The 25,594-nt window shown below is 34.6% G+C and overlaps 1 protein-coding gene across 1 annotated transcript in view; it reads right to left on the reverse strand.

Moving 5' to 3' along the window:
- Positions 1–25,594, reverse strand: part of LOC149774348 (plexin-B-like) — a 253,049-nt gene that overhangs the window by 90,890 nt on the left and 136,565 nt on the right. The window contains exons 8-16 of the mRNA XM_089945411.1: positions 24,877–25,024; positions 23,580–23,676; positions 22,681–22,789; positions 20,750–20,881; positions 16,907–17,011; positions 15,204–15,300; positions 10,375–10,547; positions 8,295–8,552; positions 5,539–5,675 (exon numbers count right to left, since the gene is read on the reverse strand). Coding sequence (XP_089801537.1) covers positions 5,539–5,675; positions 8,295–8,552; positions 10,375–10,547; positions 15,204–15,300; positions 16,907–17,011; positions 20,750–20,881; positions 22,681–22,789; positions 23,580–23,676; positions 24,877–25,024 — 1,256 coding nt within the window. The remainder of the gene's footprint in view (positions 1–5,538; positions 5,676–8,294; positions 8,553–10,374; positions 10,548–15,203; positions 15,301–16,906; positions 17,012–20,749; positions 20,882–22,680; positions 22,790–23,579; positions 23,677–24,876; positions 25,025–25,594) is intronic.

Genomic DNA, 25,594 nt, shown 5'->3' on the forward strand with positions numbered 1-25,594 from the left:
GCTTTTTCACTGCAGGTTCCAGGTGCAGTTAACAAGAACACCATTGGTGCATTTAACAAGAACACCATTGGTACAGTTAACAAGAACACCATTGGTGTAGTTAACAAGAACACCATTGGTGCAGTTAACAAGAACACCATTGGTGCAGTTAACAAGAACACCATTGGTGTAGTTAACAAGAACACCATTGGTGCAGTTAACAAGAATACCACTGAGTCAGTTAATAAGAACACCAATAGTGCAGGTTAACAAGAACACCATTGGTGCAGTTAACAAAAACACCAATGGTGCAGGCTTACAAGAACACTGTTGGTGCAGGTTAGCAAGAACATTAGTTCAGGTAAACAAGAACACTGTTGGTGCAGGTTAACAAGAATATCATTGGTACAGGTTAACAAGAATATCAATGGTTATCATTGGTACAGGTTAACAAGAATATCATTGGTGCAGGTTAACAAGAATATCATTGGTGCAGGTTAACAAGAACACTACAAATGGCACATGATACACCTACCTTGTGTAGTTTTCTCTACTAATGACCTTGACCTTCAATCTAGATGCTTGACTAGTGAATGATAAGGTTTAGGCCTGGTTAAAGATTTAGCTGTGGTTAAAAAGTGAAAGAATGGGCATAGAAACCGAACACTAACTTACATTAACTCTTGTGACCTTGATCATGACACTAGGGACCAAAATATGACTAAATATGAAAGACACCATCAAGCAAATATCTCTAAGAGGCAATTCACTAAATATCTTCAAAAGTTATACCAGTACATGGACAGTGGTCACTAATTTCTATGATTATTGCCATGACCTTGACTTTAAAACAGGGAATATGGCTATGGCATGTCACACACTGTCAAGTCTTGATATGTAACTTATAAAGTTTCATTAAAATAGCGTAACTATGATCCACAATTAATGCTCTGGACACAAACATAATTCAGGTACATTTTTCTTCATGTGGTCTTGACCTTGGGGTAAGGAGTGTGCCTACATGGTTCACCATCTTGTCATATTTTTTTGTGCTAAGTTTCATTAAAATATCTTCTGAAGTTATACTCTAAATAAAGATATGTCACAGAATGATGTTTTTCATTGCTGTGAGCTTGACATTAAAGGAAAATGTACTTATGTACCTTGAATACTATTTGAATGGAATTATGCACTGGGCAGTTTTAAAGATATGACCATTTAATTTTAACCAATGGGAAATGACAGTTGCTTTGATGAATATTGTATCAAAATATATTTACAGTTCATAAAGTTACTGAGAAGGATAAAAGTGAAAGAATTTCATTTTGCCTTGTTGTGACCTTGATTTTGAGGCAGGTTGTGTGGCCATGTTATGTGACATACTATCTAATCATGAAATATACTAAGGCATAGTTTCTTTAAAATCTTTTCTACTGCTACAAAGTACAAGGACAAACATGCAAATGTTATAACATGTACAGACACCATAATAACATAATGGTCACAGCCAACTAATTATTCTATGAGCTATGGAATCAATCTATATGTGGTGGAATATCAAATACCATATTTAAAAGAATGAAGGTTGCTCATTAACTGAAAATACTTATGAGGAAAACAATTAGTGTCATTTTTCTTCAGAAGCTGTATATGGATCAATTACCTGCATTAGTAGACTTAAATCTAACACTATTTTTTTTTATTTCATCAGTGTAGCCACATAGGTACTACTAGATGTACAGTGTAAATGGGGAGATCTCACCAAACTGATCATTACAAGGGATTATTTTGGGTAAAAAATGAGGCATGCATCATATTGTTTTCATCATTTTAAACGTTTCCTCTTGGCTAGATCATGCCAATCTTACCACCAAACATTTAAATTATGGTCTATAGGAACCTAAGTAGTTGTCTGTAATATATACTAAGTCTGGCTTGAGATTTGTATACAATGAGAGCGCCTTGAAGGCATTGATGATCTACTGGCTAAATTTGTTTCCTCGGAAATTCATTATAAGACCTTTTTTCCTTTTAACTGTGGATTGTTGAAACCATCTTTGATATTCTTCAGCAATAACAAGACTTTCAAATTAGCTGCTGTGGTGGACATATTGGACATCAGCCTGACACAATTTTCATTTCAGACCAACAAGACATCATACGAATCATGGTGCAAACCCCATGTTTGTATGACTTTCCATTTAGGTAAAGCACAGACAACAATATATTCAAGATGGATGCCATTGTAGCCTTATTTGATATCAGATATTGGCATCATTTCTATTTCATAGGAAGATTTTTGTTCAAATCACAATGATGATATGACCACTATCTAGAAGAAGTAATGAAAACAAGAGTTTCAAAATGGCAATAGTAACGGTCATATTAGAATTTAGAATGGCAGCATTTTAATTTGTGACCATCTACCCTTAATAAGAAAATTTTCAAGATAGCCAATGTGGCAGGCATACTGAAAGTCTCAATTGTACCATCAGAATCAATCACACATCAAAAGACCTTGTTAAGTGAAAACTCCATGTTGATATGACCATCCATTCCGATGGAGTAGTAAAAATGATATTTTCATGATGGCTGATATGGTGGCCATATTGGATGTTTGTGCAGCATCAATTTCATTTTGGGTCAACTAGAAATCATAAGAAGTCTTCTGGTAAAACCCCATGGCAATATTATTTGTCATTCAGGTAAAACCCCATGGCAATATTATTTGTCTTTCAGGTAAAAAAACCATGGCAGTATCAGTTGTCATTCAGGTAAAACCCCATGGCAATACTATTTGTCATTCAGGTAAAACCCCATAGTAATATTACTTGTCATTCAGGTAAAACCCCATGGCAATATTATTTGTCATTCAGGTAAAACCCCATGGCAATATTATTTGTCATTCAGGTAAAAAAACCATGGCAGTATTAGTTGTCATTCAGGTAAAACCCCATGGTAATATTATTTGACATTCAGGTAAAACTCATGGCAATAGTAGTTGTCATTCAGGTAAAACCCCATATCAATATTAGTTGCCATTCAGGCAAAACCCCATGGCAATATTAGTTGTCATTCAGGTAAAACCCAATGGCAATATTAGATTTTCAAGATGGCTATTGCTGCAGCCATACTGGATATCATCTCTGCACTATTTTCAATTATAACCAACTAGACATCATAAAAAGTCCTTTTATCAAAACCCCATGTTGATATGACCAACCATTTGGGAGGAGTAAATGTAAGATTTTCAAGATGGCTACTATGGAAATCAAATCAGCACTATTTTCATTTTGGAGCAATTATACATCCTATGAAGTCTTCTGGTGAAAACCCTAAGTCAATATGACTTTCTCTCCAGGAAGGGTGTCAATGTTAAGATTTGCAAGAATGGTCCCATTTTATTTAGGACCAACTATATATTATACCATTATACCAACAAGACATTATACCATTATACCAACTAGACATTATACCATTATGCCAACTAGACATTATAGGTAGTCTTTTGATGAAAACCCTAAGTCAATATGACTTTCTGTTCAAGAGGAGTAGCAATAACAAAAGTTTCATGATGGCCAATGTTGTGGCCACATTGGATATCAGATCTGCCCATGGTCATTTAGGACCAGCTATCATAAGAAGTCTTTCAATAAAAACCACAATGGATATCAATCTGCCCATTGTCAATTAGGACCAGCTATCATAACAAGTCTTTCAATAAAAACCACATCTTGATATGACCATCCATTCAGGAGAAGTAGCAATAACAAGATTTTCAAGATGACTATTGTTGTGGCCATATTGGATGTCCAAGTAGTAAAATTTTCATTCAGGACCATGAGATTATGAGATGATGTGTGTGTAATATCAATGGCAATCCTCCAGGTAGTTTAATAGTAATAAAAAACTTGTGTTAACGGACAGATGGACAATGAACAAATGATGGATGGATTACAGACCACTATGGATGAAACAATACACCTGTGATACATATTGATATGATTCATGATACACACCATATGATACCATACATTATTGATACACATATCAATCTGATCTTTTAAAGGTTTGTTAATGATAGAGTGGTGCCATTTTATATGTGTTGACATTTTGGTTGTATTTCCAGATTCATATTACAGACAGACATAGATTTATCATTAGTTCATGTGCCATTCTCATTCTTGAGAAGACAAAAAAAAAATACTTCCAAACAGACTACCTTTTAGTTGTCAGTGATTTTTTACTCAACCTTTTAGGCTATATGATACTATTACATTTGATTATTGCTTGACTCCTCATGGTCACCACAATTTTTGTCCTGCATGGCATGACTGCTTTAAATTCATCCAATTTCATGTCATTACCTTAATTTTGAAAGCATTATTGTGTTTTCTTCAAAAAAGTAGAAATAGTGCAATTTCCTTCTTCAAGAAAATTCTAATCTTCAGCTAGTCTGAGTGTGGAATCTTATCCTAGAACATCCGAGTGTGATAGCAGAGATGACTAAAGACAAAATCCATGACCTTATACTTACTGCTACTGTAAAACAACTGTTGTTGTACTAGTGTCTTTGAGTGAAAAAGGAAATGACTGACAATACCCACTCCCATTCAACAAATTAAGACAAGGTGACCATAACTCATGCAGATTGGAACCTCGCTGATTCTGGGCTAAAATTGGCTTTATCCTGTCTTCACATTACATATAATAAAAAAGGAGACATTTTCCCGTTGTACTATTTAAGTACTTACATATTCAATTTTGCCCAAAGCTTATCTGTTGCTTTGTACCCATTTTGATCAAGCTTTTATGCAATGCTTCTGGTGTGCCTAGAAGTAATCAGTGATCACATTGGAAGTGCAGCCTTCAAGTTCAAGTTGACAAGATATGATGCAGTAGAAACGTTTCATATGCAAATGGATATTAAATGATCAGAAATGTATTTAAATCAAGGAACAAGTCTGGAATGTCTCCTATATGTTCATATATATATTATCAGTGGCTGATCAGATAAATCAATTAGCATGGAATTGGGGGTGGGAGGGTTAATCCCTGTGAGTTAGTCACCTTGTGTTAATTTGAAGAAGGCAAGTGAATGTTGTCAATATTTTTGTTTTCTTTTGTTTTTACACTCACAGAAATAAGTACATATGCTTGCCATAACTGTCACAAATGAGTTCTCAATTTCGAGAATAAAAAGGAAAAAAACTAATACTTAATTGAACACTGCTGAAGATTAAAATTGTCTTGTACAAGTTTTATATCATTTTCAATTGACTCTGCATCTCTTGTATCGATAGGAAAATCTATTGATACATTGATATATTGATTAATTAGCTCACCTCTACAGACAACACACCATCTAATGAGCTTTCTGGTCTACAACCAGTGTAGCTAAAGTTGATCTGTAAAACACTCATTAATGCCAGCTGAGTCTTGGAATATTCTAAAATTATCCGAGTCCAATTTGTGTTTGATTATTCTATCACTACCCATTTAAAAGAGTCAGCAAAAATACAAAACAGTAACCTAATTTCTGGAAGCAGTCTAGCATACCTCATGACCATGCATTCTATATTGCCAACTGATGCTGTAATCTGTCTTCCTGTCTTAAGATAATCTCCATATATGGTTATGGTGGTGCCACCAGAAATTGGACCTATGCTTGGTTTAATGCTGGAAATGACAGGGTCCTGAAATAGAAAACAGCTGAGGACTGTATGAATTCTGAATTAAAATAAAAGGGAAAATAATACATATACAATTAGAAAAATATCCTAAAAAAATACAATATAATCTAAAGAGTCAAAAGACAATGCTTTTATTGTTTTCATTCTGTGAAAAATTAAAATACAACTGAATAGAGTAAAAGCAATAAAAAGCAAGTGAGATATAAAATACTATGGATTCAGGAGTGAGAAACTAAACATTTCTAACTGTATTTTACCATCCTGAATATCCCAATCACATCCATCAGTTTACATATGTGTGCAAATATATATATATATAAAGAGAGAGAGAGAGTGTGTGTGTGTGATTTGGATTTTTAACGTAGCTTTAAAATAAAATCAGTCATATTGCTACTATGTCTGCAATGTGGCAGTTTATAGTGATGTCTAGCACTGGGGCATCATGCCGCAGACATGTAGCATCATGTCCCACCCAGACACATTATCCTAACACCAGGCCAACCAGTCCTAGCACTAACCTCTTAATGCTGAGTGCCAAGCAAGGCAGCTGTCAGTACAATTTTTGTAAGTCTTTGGTATGACTCGGCTGGGCATTGAACCCATGACCTCCCACATCCAAGGTGGACACTCAGACCATTAGGCCATCGGAGTGGTGAGAGAGAGAGAGTGAAGGAGAGAGACAATTATAAATATACACCAGACAGAACGGAAAGTGCTATCCCTGGATTCCTATAGAAGAATGCTTGATAATAATAGGCAGAATTAATATTTTAATACAAATAATACTATCGTACAGGTTAGAGAATTTTTAATTAGTATTCTATGTTGATTCTAACCCATGGTCCACAGGTAAACAGCACCGATCGACTTGCCTGCACACACAAGCCCATATTCTCTCATGACTAAGCATACATCACCAAAAAATGATGTTACTCAATTAGTGTTATATGCACTTGTGTGTAGTAGACACACTTGAATGATGACCTAGTAATTAATTCTCATGTATATACACAGTCATTTTGGATTCCTATGAAGGAAATCAAGGTATATAGAATTAATTATAGAGAATTATAAAATATACACCAGACAGAATGGAAAGCACTATCCCTGAAACATTGGTGACAGAGATTCCTCTTTCATTAGGTTTAACAAGGCTAAAAAAGGTCAGCATGCCAAACAATAGTCACTAATGAATTAACCTTTTGTTCTAATAGTTCCTGTGTTTTCACAGAAGGTGAGCTCAGGTCCCTGTATAAATACCCACTTGAACTGCTTTATCATCCAAAATGGGAATTATATGGACCAGTAAGGAGTGTGAACCTTGTACATGTAACATACGTGCTTTTGAATCGTTTCATCGAAATATGCGGGTCCACGTGTTACTTCAGACTGAAACTTATGCCTGACATAATGGGGTTATTGACTTAACAGGCATCGAGATAAGTGGGGAAAAATTCAACATAAACAGGTTCTTCAGGTAACTGAGGCTGCATGTAGGAAAAGACCCAATTGCTTCCCTGCAGAGGAAGGCCTCACATCTCAGTGGGATTAAAAGGAATAATAAGGAAGGGAGGTTGCAAATCCAATCCCTTGTACTAATCTGGTGTCTGTAAGCCACTTCCCAGTCCCCCATCGGATGAAAAGGTAGTCTGGAGAGGGGGGGGGGACTTGGCCCAATACTTATCTCTGTACCATAATAACCTAAAGGAAGGCTCAGTGTCAGTGTCAGTGTCAGTGACCTGTTTCTGGCACCGAGTGACCAGTGTCTGACACCAAGTGCCTGATGCCTATCACCTGATGACCAACATCACCAGGGCAAGGACTCAGGTGACTCAGAACTGTAAGAGCCATCCACAGATCTGATTCTGAGTCTAACCTGCCTAAACTAGAATAAAATCTTAATGCCCCAAGACAAGTGACAGCTTTATCTTGCCATACGTTAATGCAGTCATGACAAATTACATCTGTCTTGCCAAATGCAATGCAGTCATGGCAAGAGATATGTCTTACCACATGCTAATGCAGTCAGGACAAATTATATCTGTCTTACCATATGCTAATGCAGTCAGGACAAATTATATCTGTCTTACCATATGCTAATTCAGTCATGAAAAGTAATATCTGTCTTGTCATATGTTAATGCAGTCATGACAAATGACATCTCTGTCTTGCCATATGCTAATGCAGTCATGACAATATCTGTCTTGCCATATGCTAATGCAGTCATGACAAATAATATCTCTGTCTTGCTATATGCTAATGCAGTCATGGCTTGTGATATCTGTCTTACAATATGCTAATGCAGTCATGACAAGTGATATATGTCTTACCATATACTAATGCAGTCATTACAACAGATGTCTCTGTCTTGCCATATGCTAATGCAGTCATGACAACTTACATCACTGTCTTGCCATATGCAAATGCAGCCATGACAACATCTCTGTCTTGCCATATGCTAATGCAGTTAAGGCAAGTGACATCTATATTTTGCCATAATTGCTAATGCAATCATGACAAGTAACATCTGTATCTTCAAATATGCCATTGAAGTCATATTAAGTAACATCTGTTTCTTACCATATATCTAATACAGCTATGACAAAAAATGGATAAATCTACCTGATATCTGAAACGGTCCCTGAAGTGTACAATCTCTCTGTTAGGAAGGGTCACACTGATGACTCCACTGGTGGTAGAGGAGCTGGGTCCCAATTTACAAATAATCCACTGGGAAGGCTGGTACTTGTCCCTTAAAGGAGCACAGCGAATCCCTGCTATAGTAACTGAATTCTGGATCTCCTCAAATTTGGACCCAAGGTCCTTCCCAGATATGTTTACAAGGGTTCCACCACCAATAGGCCCTGTGAGAGGGTAAACCTAAATCAAAGAAAACATTCTTTATTATACAGTGGACAGCTGATTATCTTTCTTTTTTGATTTAATAGGTGACTTTAAATAGAGCTAAAATTCAAGATTTGTAGCAAACCAGTAAAGTGTGCAAACTGTAGACAGAGAAAATTCATTATGGTAGATACAATTCCTTCACAAATGTAAATATCAACAATAAAATAGGGCGGCCTGATGGCTCACATTCTAGTCCACCACTATGCATGATTTTAAGATGTGTACCATGTGTACCCACCTGTACCATGTGTACCCACCCATACCATGTGTACCCACTTGTACCATGTTGTACCCACCTGTACCATGTTGTACCCACCTGTACCATGTGTAACAAGCACAGATGAACCTACCTACTATGCAACTGTGTTGTGAGTGATAATTATGATCTGTCATCTTTGCAATAGATTTCAGTCTCATTCATCCAAATTCTATTTATCTTTAACATGATGCAGTGAAATGGACAATGGACTGATTGTGCATAGTTCAACTAGTTTGTCTGACATTCTCATGATAAATTACAGACCTTTTCAAAGCTATGGTCCAACATGATAAATGACAGACTTATTTAATGTTAAAGTCAGGCCCTACAAAATATTGTAAAATAATTTGATGAGCACAACAAGGGAGAATATGATCACCCCTTTTTCTCTTTATTTTTGTAAACTCCACCTAAATTTTTTTTTATGGACTCCTCTATTGAAACCTTTGACAAATATTTTGAAACTGCACAACATGATAATTTGGTTGCTTCATATATCTTGCTACAACTAATATCTTTCTTGACTGACTGAAATATCGTCTGCTTCTGATGATGGCAATTCCTTATTGTGAGGCATTGTATCTTGCTTATATCATGAGGGAAGTTTTAAAATATCACTGGCTACTAATTTCAGATTACAGTCAAGATATTCATTGGTGCACACAGATAAAGTCAAGCTTATGGGACAAATCTTATTCATCCAGTGACTATAGGAAAATTTTAATTTGTTAAAATGGTGTAAACTCTTCTAACTGTTGTCCACTCACTTTTGACATGGCACTATAATTCTGAAAGTTGGCTGGGGATTGAACCCACAACCTCAAACTAAAAGTTGGCTTGTAGCATCATCAAGGCTATGGTTATAACATGTGTAACAGGCTTTAAGATTGCAACCTTGGGTTATGGCCAAGGGGCATGGAAAGGTTGTCCATTGGTCATAGCCCATCTTATGACACATACATAGATTTGAATGAAATGAGATGAAATCTGATACATATCCAACACATACCCTGTGTCCTGCTACTTGGGTAGGGTACATAACTCTGGGTAATAACTCTGAGACAATTGAGATAACATCCCTATATGGCTACAGAAGGACACAACAAAATTAAATTAGACAACACCAACGATGGGTCATACCCCTGGAACAGGTGACTCACCCTCAACTCATAACTTGGCGACCATAGAGTTCCCCACTTTAGACACATATATACATTCTTACTCTGACTGCTAAATGTGGTTTCTGCATAAACATTGCAAACCCTCTAATTTAAGTTTCATTTAAAATATATGGTTGGTTGGTTGACTGCTGTTTAATGGAAAATCAGCATCATGAAAGCCTATTTATAGATAATGGAATCTAAGCACTGCGTTTGGTTTAGAAACACACCATTGCAGACAATTTAAATTGGTCTGGGCAAGATTTGAACCTGCAGCTAAGTGATTATGAGTTTAGAATGGCAACCAATAAGCCACTATGGTTCCTATGTCAAGGAGGACAAAAATTTAGTAATACTCAATAAGTCCACTACTTACTGTCTGAATCTGTGGTGCTGGACAAGGATTACTGCTTGCCCTAATGTGACAAAACATCTCATATTTACAGTTCTCATCACACCAGACACAGTCCAGCTCTGGATTGGTGTAATTAATGCTGTGACACAGTCCACACTCCCCCTGGGCCAAGACTTCACACTTGTAAATGGTCACTAAAATACAAAAATCCTTTATGTTTATAAAACTTGTACACCTGCATATAAAACACAGAGACAAGACAATTTCATATGTTTTAGAAGAAAATTGAAATATGGATGTAAATGCATCAAAATCTAATTAGGTTGTCCAGATATGAATGTAAATATGCATATCAAATTTCATTTGTCAAACTCAAATGTCTTTTGTTGAATGTCAAAATAGTAAAAAATCCCCCCACCATCTTAAACAATGCATTAAAAAAATTGTAAACTTGCTATATTATAAATCACGTCATCCAGGGATCACACTACCAGGCAAAGTAGGCAACTAAGTTGTTGAAAAATATAAACTTCACGGTGATATTTTTTTCCACAAACTGAATGACAATAGTTTTTGGCTTTTGATACGCTTACTCAGGTCCCCTGAGCAACTCAGGGAGGTAAGCCACAGGTGAAATGTATTTTATGCATATGTTGATATCAACTTTGCCAAGAAAACAAACTTTTGTACATTCACAGGCACGTATTTTAAAAGCTGATTGACCATTAACACTATTCCATGCAAATTATTGTTTGTTTCATTTGATGATGGAAACATACCAACTTGTGTTTTGTAATTGAAACAGCAAAATATAAACAACAATTTGTATTTATGAACACAATTGGTAAGGCACTTTCTAAATATATTTATTGAAGATTGTAACTGCCATGGTTGCATTATTTTCCTCGTAAAATAAGTCTGAAACCTTAAGTGAAGATGTCAAGAGACAATAATGGCGGACATCACTGTATCTAGGTAGCACCTCTCCATTTAACTCTTTTTGTAATTCGTTGGGCACAAAAATTAATAAAAATATATAATTTACAGAAAGTGAAGTCTAAATATTATGTGATGGAAGATTTAGCCAAAACGTATTTTTCCTTAAGATCAGAAACATATGGAACAATGCCAAAATGTGGAATTTTAAATGTGCTATAAGGTTATGGTTGTTTTCAAAAGAGTACTATTTTATTTTGAAAATATGCAAAATAGCAACAAAGTAAATAATAACAATCCATGCACAATGTTATTATGAGTAATTAGACAAATATTAAATTTGTAGACCTACCTATGGAATGTTGAACTGAAGATAGTAAGTGTGATTAGTAATAATAACAAAATGCATTTCTATTAATAGATGCAAGCAAATAACATGAGTATCTCCATGTTTGTTCTTTACTATGTGCCAATTCAGTTTGAAATCAGGATATAGTTCATTTATATAACCATATTAATACTTCTGTTTATCATTTATGAATAGCTACAATGATATTTGTTTCTTCAGAAACAATGAAGTGAAAAAAAAGTTTATATGTTAATAAATGGCCAGTCCTTTACTTCAGGTTTATGTGCTCTTGGTCTCTACACCATGTATTTTCAGCCAGATACCTTCATGTAAGCGCAACAAAAATCAATATCTTGCAAATAACTGTATTTTTTATGAGTACCTAGATTATTACATCACTGTAATCAAAATAGGTGTCAATATTTCATCAATTGCCACTAGAACAAGCAATTTAATTTGTACACTTTTCAAAACTTGACAGTCCAAAAGACTCACATTCAACTTTGAATGAACTCCCAAAACATGCACTTGTAAATTTCAGGTTCTTGTGTCAGTGACCATTGTGGTTTTACTGGAAAAACACTATAGTGTGATGACACCATTGCAACTGCTCTCATGTACATTGTTAAAAACTGGTTCAGAAATGGTTTTAATTGAATTTTCCAGTGAAGTTAAAATTAATTAGAATTTATGGTTTTTACTGTCTCTTTTGATGTCATGTGGTCAAATTACATTGCATAATATCTCTCCATCCAAATAACACACTTTCCAGCATTTCTCACTATGCACCCACTTCACTTCTCCCTATTCTTTCCAAATGAAAATGTTACTTCTCCCTAAATTTCAAGTCATTTGCATATAAATACAAGTCTGCCTACAAAATTTCATTTGTCTATTGCAAGTGGTTTTTGCTTAAATTATACTAAATAATATTTGTGAAAAAAAGTTCAAGTTCAAAAAGCCAAACAACTGAAAATAATGCTACAATGGCCTAAAAATCTAACCAGGTTATTTACATATGCAAACAGTTATTCAAATTTAATCAGGTTATTTATATATGCAAAGAGATATTCAAATCTAACTAGGTTATTTATATATGCAAAGAGATATTCAAATCTAACTAAGTTATTTATATGTGCAAAGAGACATTCTAGCTAAATTTCATTTGTAAACACTGAGTGGTTTTGTGCAGATGTGTTATTTATGAATTTTGGATTGGACAGATTGGACAAGACTAAACTGAAATGCCCCAATGAAAGCAAGGGGGGAGGGACATACAAATTTATTTTGATGCTTGTGATGACTTGTTAGGCAAGCCATTGGAGACATAATGTGGAATAACTCTACTCTCAAAGTTCAATTATGCAACTCAAGCAAGCCAAACAGAAGATACTTTTCAGTTACATGATCTCTAATAATGCAACAAACCTCACAATTATATACAATTTCTCCACTTTCCATAATCAAAACTCATACCTCACATAATCAAACTACTTCACAGGTTAACTTGGCCATTACTGTTCAAACACTTTTATTCTTGAAGCTTGAATGTGTGTATTTGAATGTTGAATATTTGCACTCAAGAAAGCCAGTTGGAAAAGTGATCTGAATTACATGATCTTGCATTCAAAATACAACATAAAATGCATGTAGTAGGGTTTAACACCACTTTTCAGCACACAATACGCTATACATGGTGGCCAGTATAATTGGTGGAGGAAGAACTGGGAAAACCCAAGGAAAGACCCACCAACCCACAAGAAGCTGCTGGCAAGCTTTCTCGCAGACCCACATTGGCTGAATCTGAGACTCAGACCCTCATAGACACAGGTGAGATGGCATTGATCCATAACGGAGAGTGTGTTTGACCCCCTCGGCCATGTAGGGCCCCTCTACTACTGTTGGATGAGATATTTGGGAAGTTTATTTAATTACATAATCTGTCTCTATATCATGCATTCAAGAATTAAAGACTCAAGAACATGAACTACACTCTGAATACAAAATTTGGAGAGAAATCATGTGATAAACGTTAGTTCCCTGAAAGGACTTTGACTCTGCTAGGCTGTATTGGACATCCAATTGGCACCATTTTCATTTAGGACCAACTAGTCATCAAAAGAAATCTGTCAGTGAAGTCCCTATGATGATGTGGCCATCCTAGCAGTGGTGATGAAAATAAAGATGGATGTCAAATCAGTCCAATTTTCTTTGATGACCAACTAGACATCATAAAAAATGTTTAGTGAAAATCCCATGTTGATACTATTATACATTCAGGGGCAATAAAAAGATTTTTAAGATAACCGTCATGATGTCCATACTAGATATCAGATTAGCACTGTTTTCATTTAAAACCAAAAAGATATCACCAGAAGTCCTTAAGTGAAAACCACATACTGATATGACCATCCATTCAAGAGAAGGATTGATACAAGATATCACCAGAAGTCATTAAGTGAAAACTACATACTGATATGACCATCCATTCAAGAGGAGGAGTGATACAAGATATCACCAGAAGTCCTTAAGAGAAAACTACATACTGATATGACCATCCATTCAAGAGGAGGAGTGATACAAGATATCACCAGAAGTCATTAAGTGAAAACCACATACTGATATGACCATCCATTCAAGAGAAGGACTGATATAAGATATCACCAGAAGTCCTTAAGTGAAAACCACATGCTGATATGACAATCCATTCAAAAGGAGGCGTGATACAAGATATCACCAAAAGTCCTTAAGTGAAAACCACATACTGATATGACCATCCATTCAAAAGAAGGATTGATACAAGATATCACCAGAAGTCATTAAGTGAAAACCACATACTGATATGACCATCCATTCAAGAGAAGGATTGATACAAGATATCACCAGAAGTCCTTAAGTGAAAACCACATACTGATATGACCATCCATTCAAGAGAAGGACAGATACAAGATATCACCAGAAGTCCTTAAGTGAAAACCACATACTGATATGACCATCCATTCAAGAGAAGGATTGATACAAGATATCACCAGAAGTCCTTAAGTGATAACCACATACTAATATGACCATCCATTCAAGAGGAGAAGTGATAACAAGATTTTCAAGATAACCACCATTGTGGCCATGTTGGATGTCCAAGCAGCACTCCAATGTATCATGGTAGTTTTCTATCCTGCCTAGAATTGCTTTGTTCCAAACTGATGATATTTATTTGGAAAAATGCCTAATCATGAGAATGGACACATGAAAGACAATAATGTTGCTACTATTTATCATCATTTACCTACCTGTAGTTGTTTAACTTGAAAAGAAGAGTAAAACTGACACTTTTGGTATTGAAAATATAATAATACATCTATATTTCTGACACCTGAAATATGAATGAACATGTGACATTAAATTCAATATTAATGATGTTCTATGGTGGTCTCTAATAAAACAATGCAAATATACAGAAAACAATTTTATTCCCTGTAATAATTACAATGAATTAGTTTTGCAAATGCATAATTTTGTTGTCTACACAAATTAAAAGTTTCTACCATTTGTGACCATGGCATTGTACCTCTAAGGTCATTATTGTCCTCCAGCTTGAAATTATTTCCCCAAAACATAGATATTTTAGCTTCGTACTTCCCCTCTGTGTGGAAAGATGGTATCACCTGAAATGAAGGATAGACCCTATGCAAGACATTGGTAAGAACAATATGTACTATTTTTCTTTTTTACTCTGATAAATAAAGCTACTAAATTTCTTACAGAAATAAGAAATGTGTTTTTAGAAGTGCATGACATGCCCATAAGACAACCTGTTATCAAAGAGTACAACCCCATGACCCCATGGGTCCAAACAAGGTCCCTTCCCAAGGGCAGGAATGATCCTATAGAGAATATGCAATGCTCTTATATTCCAGATATAGCATAAATTGGATTAAAAAAACTACTGAAATATGTTATGGTAGCAATGGCCATGTCCAGGGACAAAAACCATGAACAAAAGTAGTGTAAGGCGACTGAGGAATGTGACGATCTGATAATCCATATAAACACTGAATTGGGTAAGACCTGATTAACATAACCTGACAAAAGTATACAACCTTTTGACCCCATGCCTGAGTGACATAACCAATATGTAAGAGTGATTTATGGAGAAAGGAAATATTGACCTTGACCTTGGAGCTTTTGTTCCCTATATCATTAGCATTCTTCCTTAATTAATGCAGAAACCATCTATAATGTTTGGTAACTGTAAACAGTCGACAGCTTGAGTTACTGTGCAGAAATTGGATACATATAGATGGAATAACAACATCCTAACATCATATGCTCAGCTTTATGGTAGGCATATACAATTTTTTAAAAAATGAAACACTGTTAACAACTTGCAACCCCATAGTAATTCTTGACACTATGGACACACTTTGGGACAGGAATCATGAGCAGAAATGGTACTGAATGTAGGAAGTATGCATGTTCATTATATTTTAAGTAAATTGGGAAAGAGATACCAAAACAAAAGTGCTGTGAAAAAAACTTAAACAAATCTGTACATACAAAAACACACAAAAAGCAACCTATTTTGGGATCATTATGTTAAAAACAAATGTAGATAATTAGTGGCAATATATTTAATGAATTCATAGTAAGACTGCACCAAATAGAGACCAGAATACCAACATTTATTTCATATAAATGGGACAAAGATAAGGCAACCTAAGATAGGAAAAATCCATAACTATGATAGTCAAGTAATCAAGTAATGTAATGAGAGAGAGAGAGAGAGTCCTGGTTAATATTATGGATTTTTGAAAAAGACAAGTTCTGAAGCTTTTTGGTATTTATCATGCCTACATGATTCATGAAAAAAATCATGATATCTAGCCACCAGTGCAAGCAATCTATCATCGTTGTGTCACTCTTTCACAATTTAGTTGTAAAGGTCTTATTCATCATTTGAAGCAACGTAACTCGCCCAGATAAAATGTACTCACTCCAAAACACTCTCCATTCAAAGCCACTCAGTCTATCAGGACCTCTTTCCTATGAATTACACCGCGTTTTGTTGCTTGAGATGGGTAGTATTTTTGAAAATCAATTTTAGTTTTCTTTTTTTAAAGTGCTTCATTATTTGCATTGTCTAATTTCAGCTGGTTTCTAGCAAAGTTTTGAACACTGTCACTAAAAAGAAGGCCTCAAGAGAGACTACATATTAGCAGTATTTTGATACCTGGAATTATATACAACTTTTATGAGGTATGATCAACCTACCATTCTTTTGAGAAAACATACAATGTCTCCATGGCTTAGGGTTCCATTGCTTTCATACTTTACTACACCAACTTGTACTATGCAACGGTATCCATGGGCACCAGGCTGAAATGAAAAGAATTAACATTTCTACACATTCAAATTCTAGAATATTTCTCATTTGTACAAATATATTTAAATGACTGAATTTTAATATTACTGGCAGAGATGAATTCTACTAAAATAACTTCATATCTCTTTGACTGAAGCATAAAGTTAGCATCAAATGTCAGATTGGTACCATGGATGACCAGCAAAGAGTGCATATTGTATGTCAGATTGATACCATGGATAACCAGCATTGAGGGAATATTGGATGTCAGACTGGTACCATGAATGACCAGCATTGAGGGAATATTGGATGTCAGACTGGTACCACAGATGACCAGAACTGAGGGAATATTGGATGTCAGATTGGCACCATGGATGACCAGCATTGGCATAAGAAGTCATTCAGTGAAAACAACAAGTAGATATGAACATCCTTCAGGAGGAGTAAGTGATAACCCCATGACAGTACAGTGGTCCCCTCTTATAAGACCCTCTTTCCTGCAGCAGGAAAGCAAACTTATAAGACAGGTGGCCTTTCTAGAGGAGGATCATACAGATGTGAGTAAAAACAACATATGAAATAGGAATCTTGCAAGATAATTCTGAAATATTTAATATCTGCAGCTTATAAATATATGAATGTTATGGAATCAACATGATAAACACTCCTATTAATGTCATTCTAAAAATTTCATTTGCTCAAATCCTCCATAACTTGATTACTCACTTCATCAGTTTGATATTGTGCTGGGTTTGAAAAACATGTAACCACTCATTACATGCAAGTGAGTGAACATATCTCATTTTGAATGATCTTGAATCATTTAATCTGGAAGTCTTGTTTTTACTGATAAAGTCATGCTTTTTCTTGAATCATTCTATTTGGAATGTGTGGTGCATACCATGATTCATTTCAGCATATAAACCTCTCCTGGAAAGAGTTATCTTTCTTTCTCTGTCCATTCCATTTTCACACTTCTGCTGAATATTTTCATTACCTCTGCCAATATTGTTTATTTAAGTCTTTTTGACAGCAAATTTCTTGGCAATGATCCTAGAACTCTGCATTTTCAAGGAGTTGAAATAATTTCATTTTTTTCTCTTCCTCATCAATATTTTGCACCTTTACAACTACTTTTTCCATCATATGCAACTATTCCACTGTCAACTAATTTCCAGCTTTATGTACAAAGATATGTATTTACCAAAGAAGTGAACTTGTCATGTGATCAACTTGTCATAGTCTATTACCCTGTTTGACATGTTTTCTTTCTCTATGTGCAAGAAATCAGATGGGTTATCCAACCAGTTTAACATAGCACTAATTTGTGCTGAGCAGTATCTGCACATATCAGCAGTGGGCTTTGTAATGATGATAATTTTAATAATAACCAATAAGTATGAAAGTAACCCGACACCTAAGGAATAAATAGCCATATGAATAATCAGATTATTTACCTCTTTGCAGGGATTAAAGTTAGATACTTTATTGTCATGTTGGAATAAATATTCTTGTTTAGAACTGAAAAAACAAGCAATTTTGGGGGATAATTTGCTCCCAATATGTGCCAACTCAAAAGGGGAAATTTTTCTTGCACTAATATGTTGGTTGCAAGCCAAGTTAGAGCAGTAGCCATCCTAGAGGGGTACTTTCAAATACAAAATCATCAGTGACAAAGGATTCTGACAATATTTTCAAGATGGCCACCATAGTAGCCATACTGGACATCAGATCAGCAATATTTTCACTTAGAACCAACTAGACAACAAAGTCTTTTAGTGAAAATCCCATCCATTCTGAAATAGAAGTGACACAAATATTTTCAAGATGGCTGCTGTTACCTTGAGACAAATATGTTTGCAAAGGTTTGTGACAATACTATCAGTAGTTTAGAAGGAACTGTGACAACAAACTTGTGCTAGAGGATACTGGCAAAAGGCCATCAAAATTAGCTTTTCCAATTTATGCTGCTAGTTTAGAAGGAACTGTGACAACAAACTTGTGCTAGAGGATACTGGCAAAAGGCCATCAAAATTAGCTTTTCCAATTTATGCTGCTAGTTTAGAAGGAACTGTGACAACAAACTTGTGCTAGAGGATACTGGCAAAAGGCCATCAAAATTAGCTTTTCCAATTTATGCTGCTAGTTTAGAAGGAACTGTGACAACAAACTTGTGCTAGAGGATACTGGCAAAAGGCCATCAAAATTAGCTTTTCCAATTTATGCTGCTAGTTTAGAAGGAACTGTGACAACAAACTTGTGCTAGAGGATACTGGCAAAAGGCCATCAAAATTAGCTTTTCCAATTTATGCTGCTAGTTTAGAAGGAACTGTGACAACAAACTTGTGCTAGAGGATACTGGCAAAAGGCCATCAAAATTAGCTTTTCCAATTTATGCTGCTAAAAATGTGCAAAATGGTTTGTGTTTACAAGAGTTGGTTATATAATGCACTAAAATAAGGGAGGCTACGGTAGTCTTATAAAAAATTGCAAAAGCGAAGTCATTTATTGACCAGTGCATCCCCAGGTAAAGACCATTATATTAACAAACTTTTATGGCAACCAGTGGGAATAGTTGTGCATAACAAGATTGTGTCATACCTGCATTAAGCTGCAGGAAAAAGAGCAATAATTCTTATAAATATTGTTGGATCAAAGTGATTTCTTCATATGTGCATCTTCAGGCAATGGCCATGTTAGTTACAAAGATTCATATCAACAAATAAAAGCTATGGAACTAGTTGAGCTAATGATATTGTGTGCCAAATGGAAGAACGGATGGCTTGATGGAAATGAGAATTACTCTTCATCCCTGCCTCTAGACAGGATTGTATACAAAGTGCAAGCAGTGACTTTTGACTTTGGTGTCAGTTAGATTTGGTTTTCAAACTACTACACAAAAGCATGGGCATACTGGAGTTTAGATTTGCACCATTTTTGTTCAGAACAATGGCATATGTATTGCAAGAAGTGTCAATGTCACCATACTTTTAAGAGAAATAGTGATTTCAATGTTAAAGTTTATATTAACATCATTTTCCTTTAGATGAGACTGACTAACCATAACAAGATTTCCAAGGTGGTTATCAAGGCAGCTATTTGGGATGTCAGATCAGTATCACTTTAATACATAACCAACTACATCTGTTCATGAGGATAAGTGATAGAAAGATTTACAAGATGTTACACAGTAGCCATCTTGGAGATAATGATCAGCACTATTTTCATTTAGGACAAACTATAAGAAGTGTTTTAAAGTAAACCCCATGTTGATAAAACTATTTGATCCTAAGTAACAGTAAGATTTTCAAGATGGCCATTATGTTTGGATGTCAGATCAACATAATTTTATTTATGACAAATTACATATCATCAAAGGTATTTTAGTGCAACCCCCATGTCAATACAACCATAGTAGCAATATTATGATTTCATACAATGCCATGGTGACCATACAAGACGTTAGATTGGCACCATTTTCATTCATACAACTCAATATCAAAAGAAGTCTTTAAAAAACAACTTCATGCCATTATGACCATCTGTTCAGGAGACTAACAGTAACAAGATTTTCAACATGGCCACTGTAGTGAACATATTGGATGTTGTCCAAGGAGCACCATTTAAAGCCCAGCTGGACCACAGGGTAAAACTGTGTGCAAAATTTCACAATAGTGATAATGAAAAGCAGGACCATCACAAAAACTCTTCTCGTCTTTGGCCAGTACTAGAGTGAAGGATAATATTGAAACCCTAGGCAAGTTGTGTCCTTGAATTGTGACTGCCTTTTCTACCCCCTCAGGGATGTAGATGGTCCCTGTGGCCTCATGATCAATGCTTGGGCAGTGGAGTGGACCTCTCATGCCAGACTCAGCAGAGGTTCTCTGGAATATAACATATATAATGAAAGTTATCTACTGGCCTAGTAAAGTCATAAAATTATCTACTACCATGGATTCAAAATGTCTTCACAAAATCAGCACAGAAATCTAGATTTATCTTTAATATTCTTTAAACATTTCTATTTGAGTGACAGAAACTAGTCTTAGGTTGTTAGATGGGGTAATTTTCCATCCCCTATTACAGTTTAAAGACCTGCCATTTTGTCCATTATGGACTGCTGTCCTGTTTATGGAGTAGTGTACCAAATGCTTTTTGAAGTTGCATCTAAAATAGGAAATCAATGGACAAGACAGTTTTATGCTATCTAATGATCTTGGTATTTACAACTTTAAAGAACAGCATAGGACAAAGAAACTTTTGTCCTTTACTAACAGGAGCCCTGCATTTTGAAGGAAGTCTCTAAAGAATATCCATGTTTATCACTCTATATGTGTACAGTATTGCAGTTATTAATATGCCCTATCATATCAATATTAACTAGGAATATACTTTATCATATCAATATTAACTAGGAATATACTTTATCATATCAATATTAACTAGGAATATACTTTATCACATCAATATTAACTAGGAATACACTTTACCATATAAATATTAACTAAGAATATACTTTATCACATCAATATTAACTAGAAATACACTTTACCATATCAATAGTAACTAGGAATATACTTTATCACATCAATATTAACTAGAAATATACTTTACCATATCAATAGTAACTAGGAATTTACTTCATCATATCAATATTAACAAGGAATGTATCCTATCACATCAATATTAACTAATAAAATACTTTATTATATCATTATTAACCAGGAATATACTCTCTCACATAAATATTAGCTAGGAATATACTTAATCATATCAATATTAACTAGGAATATACTTTATAATATCAATATTAACAAGGAATATGCCTTATATCAATATTAACTAGGAATATGCCTTATATCAATATTAACTAGGAATATGCCTTATATCAATATAAACTAGGAATATGCCTTATATCAATATTAACTAGGAATATGCCTTATATCAATATTAACAAGGAATATGCCTTATATCAATATTAACAAGGAATATGCCTTATATCAATATTAACTAGGAATCTGCCTTATATCAATATTAACTAGGAATATGCCTTATATCAATATTAACAAGGAATATACCTTATATCAATATTAACTAGGAATATGCCTTATATCAATATTAACAAGGAATATGCCTTATATCAATATTAACAAGGAATATGCCTTATATCAATATTAACTAGGAATATGCCTTATATCAATATTAACAAGGAATATGCCTTATATCAATATTAACAAGGAATATGCCTTATATCAATATTAACTAGGAATATGCCTTATATCAATATTAACAAGGAATATGCCTTATATCAATATTAACTAGGAATATGCCTTATATCAATATTAACAAGGAATATGCCTTATATCAATATTAACTAGGAATATGCCTTATATCAATATTAACAAGGAATATACCTTATATCAATATTAACAAGGAATATGCCTTATATCAATATTAACTAGGAATATGCCTTATATCGATATTAACAAGGAATATGCCTTATATCAATATTAACAAGGAATATGCCTTATATCAATATTAACTAGGAATATGCTTTATCACATCAATATTAACAAGGAATATGCCTTATATCAATATTAACTAGGAGAAATATATCTTTAGTAGCCTCCCTCAATTCAAGTCCCATTTTTCCATTTTAAAGTTTAAATTTAGCATTACTCACTGATTTGCTGAGCACAATGTCTTGGTAACAGGAGCTGGACTCATGGACACATTTATTCTCATAGATACACCAGCCACATGACCAGCTGTTGTCTGTACATTGGCTACAGCTGAAATACATACAGTTTATAGTTAATAAGGTAAACTAGTGACCACACACCAGTTCTGAACGTTTGCAATTCTAAACTCATCTCTTGTTCCACAGGAACAAAAATCAAGTCAAACACTTCGACTCTTTTATATCCATGTTGGATAGTTTGATGAAGTGATACAGCATAACAAGGTGGGGGGGAATTAGTCTGAAAATGATGGTCAACTCTGAAGGAGAACTCCATTAGAAATTTACAAAAATATCTGCACAAAAAAAAAAGTTTTCTAATAAGCTCATAATTGAAAATTTACGTTTATTGACATTTGGCCATGAAGAAATCAATCAAATTTACAAGTTGCCTTGATGAATAAATTGATGATGTGTGATGTCACATTGTATCATTTAGCAAACACTGCACATTAGTAAGCAATGGCAGCTACTGTAACATTTTCTGGATGTTTTTCCAATCTCTGACAGATAGAACAGAGTGTGTTCTGATTGGACAAGGATATGTGGTTACCAATCCAAAGTCAGAAGTGGTTTTTTTTTCTTCAGTTCATCTACCTCAAAGACAATGTCATGCAAACATTTGAATGATAATAAAAGTGTCTGAACTTGTTACAAGTACCCCCAACACACCCACCCTAGATAATGGGATAATATATACATACTAAGCAGGATAATTCTATTTTATAACCAAAACTGAGTGAGTTCAAAAAGAATGCAAAAGACAGTTTACCTTCCTACTATAAATACTACAGAAATTGACTGGACAATTGGGCACACTTTTAGTACATAATTTTTCTTACCTTGTGAAACTACTACAGTTGAAGTAAGTAAAGTTCTGGGCAATGAAGATTTTGCCAGTCTCACTGGAATTCAGGGCCACTGTCATAGCTTGACTCCCTTAAAGAATAGAAAGAAACATTAACCTTCTGGGCACATGCCCTTCTGGGCACATACGACGTAAATCCAATCAATCAATCAATCAATCAACATTAACCTTTAGTATGTATATTCAAATGTAGATGTATGTATGCATATATGTACACTATACTCACTAATTTTTGTACCCTATCACTTTGCAGACACAGTTAAATCAATCTTGAACAAGAAACACAAGTGACCCTGAAATCATTCAACTGGCTGACATTTATACATTTATACAATACCCATATGCAAGAGAGGTTGGCCAAGAAATCTGGATCAGTATGATGTTTTCTGCTGAAATTTATTCAGATGCAGTTGATTGCTTTTCTTGTGAAAGCAGCTGTTTCAAGGTTTCTCTAGTTCTTCAATTTTGATCCATATTTGATTTTACATTAGTATTATATGTCCAATTTTACTATGTGTCAATGTCTGTCAAATTCTTTTCAGTTATTTCAGATAAAGCTGTATACAAGTTTTTATTTTTAAACTTTTCAGTAGTGGATTTGCACCATTGATATAAATGTTATCTTTTTTGCCAGAATGCTCTGTGTCAAATGTTGTCAAAATTGAACAGGTGGTTTTTGAAAAGAAACTGAAATTAGCATTTGTTCACAGACACATGACAAATACAGAGCCATACCATAAACTCACATGACCGACCAAGTGAACCAAAATATCATACAAATTTTGTTCTCTGCTCAGAGAACTTTGTATTTCTGTAACATCTGTATTCAGCTGCAATTTATGATTAATACTTTTACTGATAGCTATTGCTGCATCCCAAATGTCTGATAAAAAAGTACATGAAAATTGCAAACAATGCAATGAATCTGTTTTTACTTGCACAAGTAATGAAGGAAAAGATAACACTGTATCTATATTCGATAACAGCAGCAAAATTATGAAATGCTTAACTAGTACAGTTAGATAAGAAAATCAAAGAGAAATTGTATTTTACTCAGAAATCTATCCTCAGATAAACAATGTTTAACAGGTTATGCTATGTACCTTGTATATTGAGGGTTATGCTATGTACCTAGTATATTGAAGGATATGCTATGTACCTAGAATATTGAAGGATATGCTATGTACCTAGGATATTGAAGGATATGCTATGTACCTAGTATATTGAAGGATATTCTATGTACCTAGGATATTGAAGGATATATTATGTACCTAGGATACTGACGCTGAGCCTACTAAGATCAGGTGTACGACAGTGGACTCCATAAGACCATCGAGATGCCCTGGAAACCATGCCCAGCTCTTGAAACACACAAGTGTAATCACTCCCCTCTGGCAGTGAATATATTGTAAGATACAACTGAAATACATTTACAAAATTTGTATAATCATTCAAATTTTAATGACTTATCAGTAAAATATAAGTTTGCCCTAATATATAAATATATGTGTCACAAAGTGTGAAAGATCCACATTTCAACAGTGGAAAGTAGTCTATCCACACTTTTCTACATCACAGACCTGATATTGGTAACTGTTGTGGATGTCCATGCCATGGCTTACGGTGGATTATTAAGTTTTACTGGTAAGAGAATGTGTAGATGCTTCACAAAATATAAAAAGTTTGATGAATGTAATGTGACAGAGAGAGATATTCTGCTTTTAAACAAACAAAGAGAAGAAATCACATACAAGTATTAATGGGTTTATATAAGAAAGAAGACACTGAACCAGTCTGCAACATGACTGCAAAGACAATTTATTAAGTTAATAAAATAATAGGTTTTCCTTTGGAGGGGAGGGGGTAAACTGTATTTAATGATGTAAGACTCACCTGTTGCTATTGTGTGAATGGTACTTTTCTGGGTGGAATTCTAGAACACAAGATCATCTCTGGTCCACCTCACAGTTGCTTTGCCCATGTGCACTA

The sequence above is a fragment of the Sinohyriopsis cumingii genome, unplaced genomic scaffold (assembly GCF_028554795.1).
Source record: "Sinohyriopsis cumingii isolate HCF-2022 unplaced genomic scaffold, ASM2855479v2 utg000349l, whole genome shotgun sequence".
NCBI lineage: Eukaryota > Metazoa > Mollusca > Bivalvia > Unionida > Unionidae > Sinohyriopsis > Sinohyriopsis cumingii.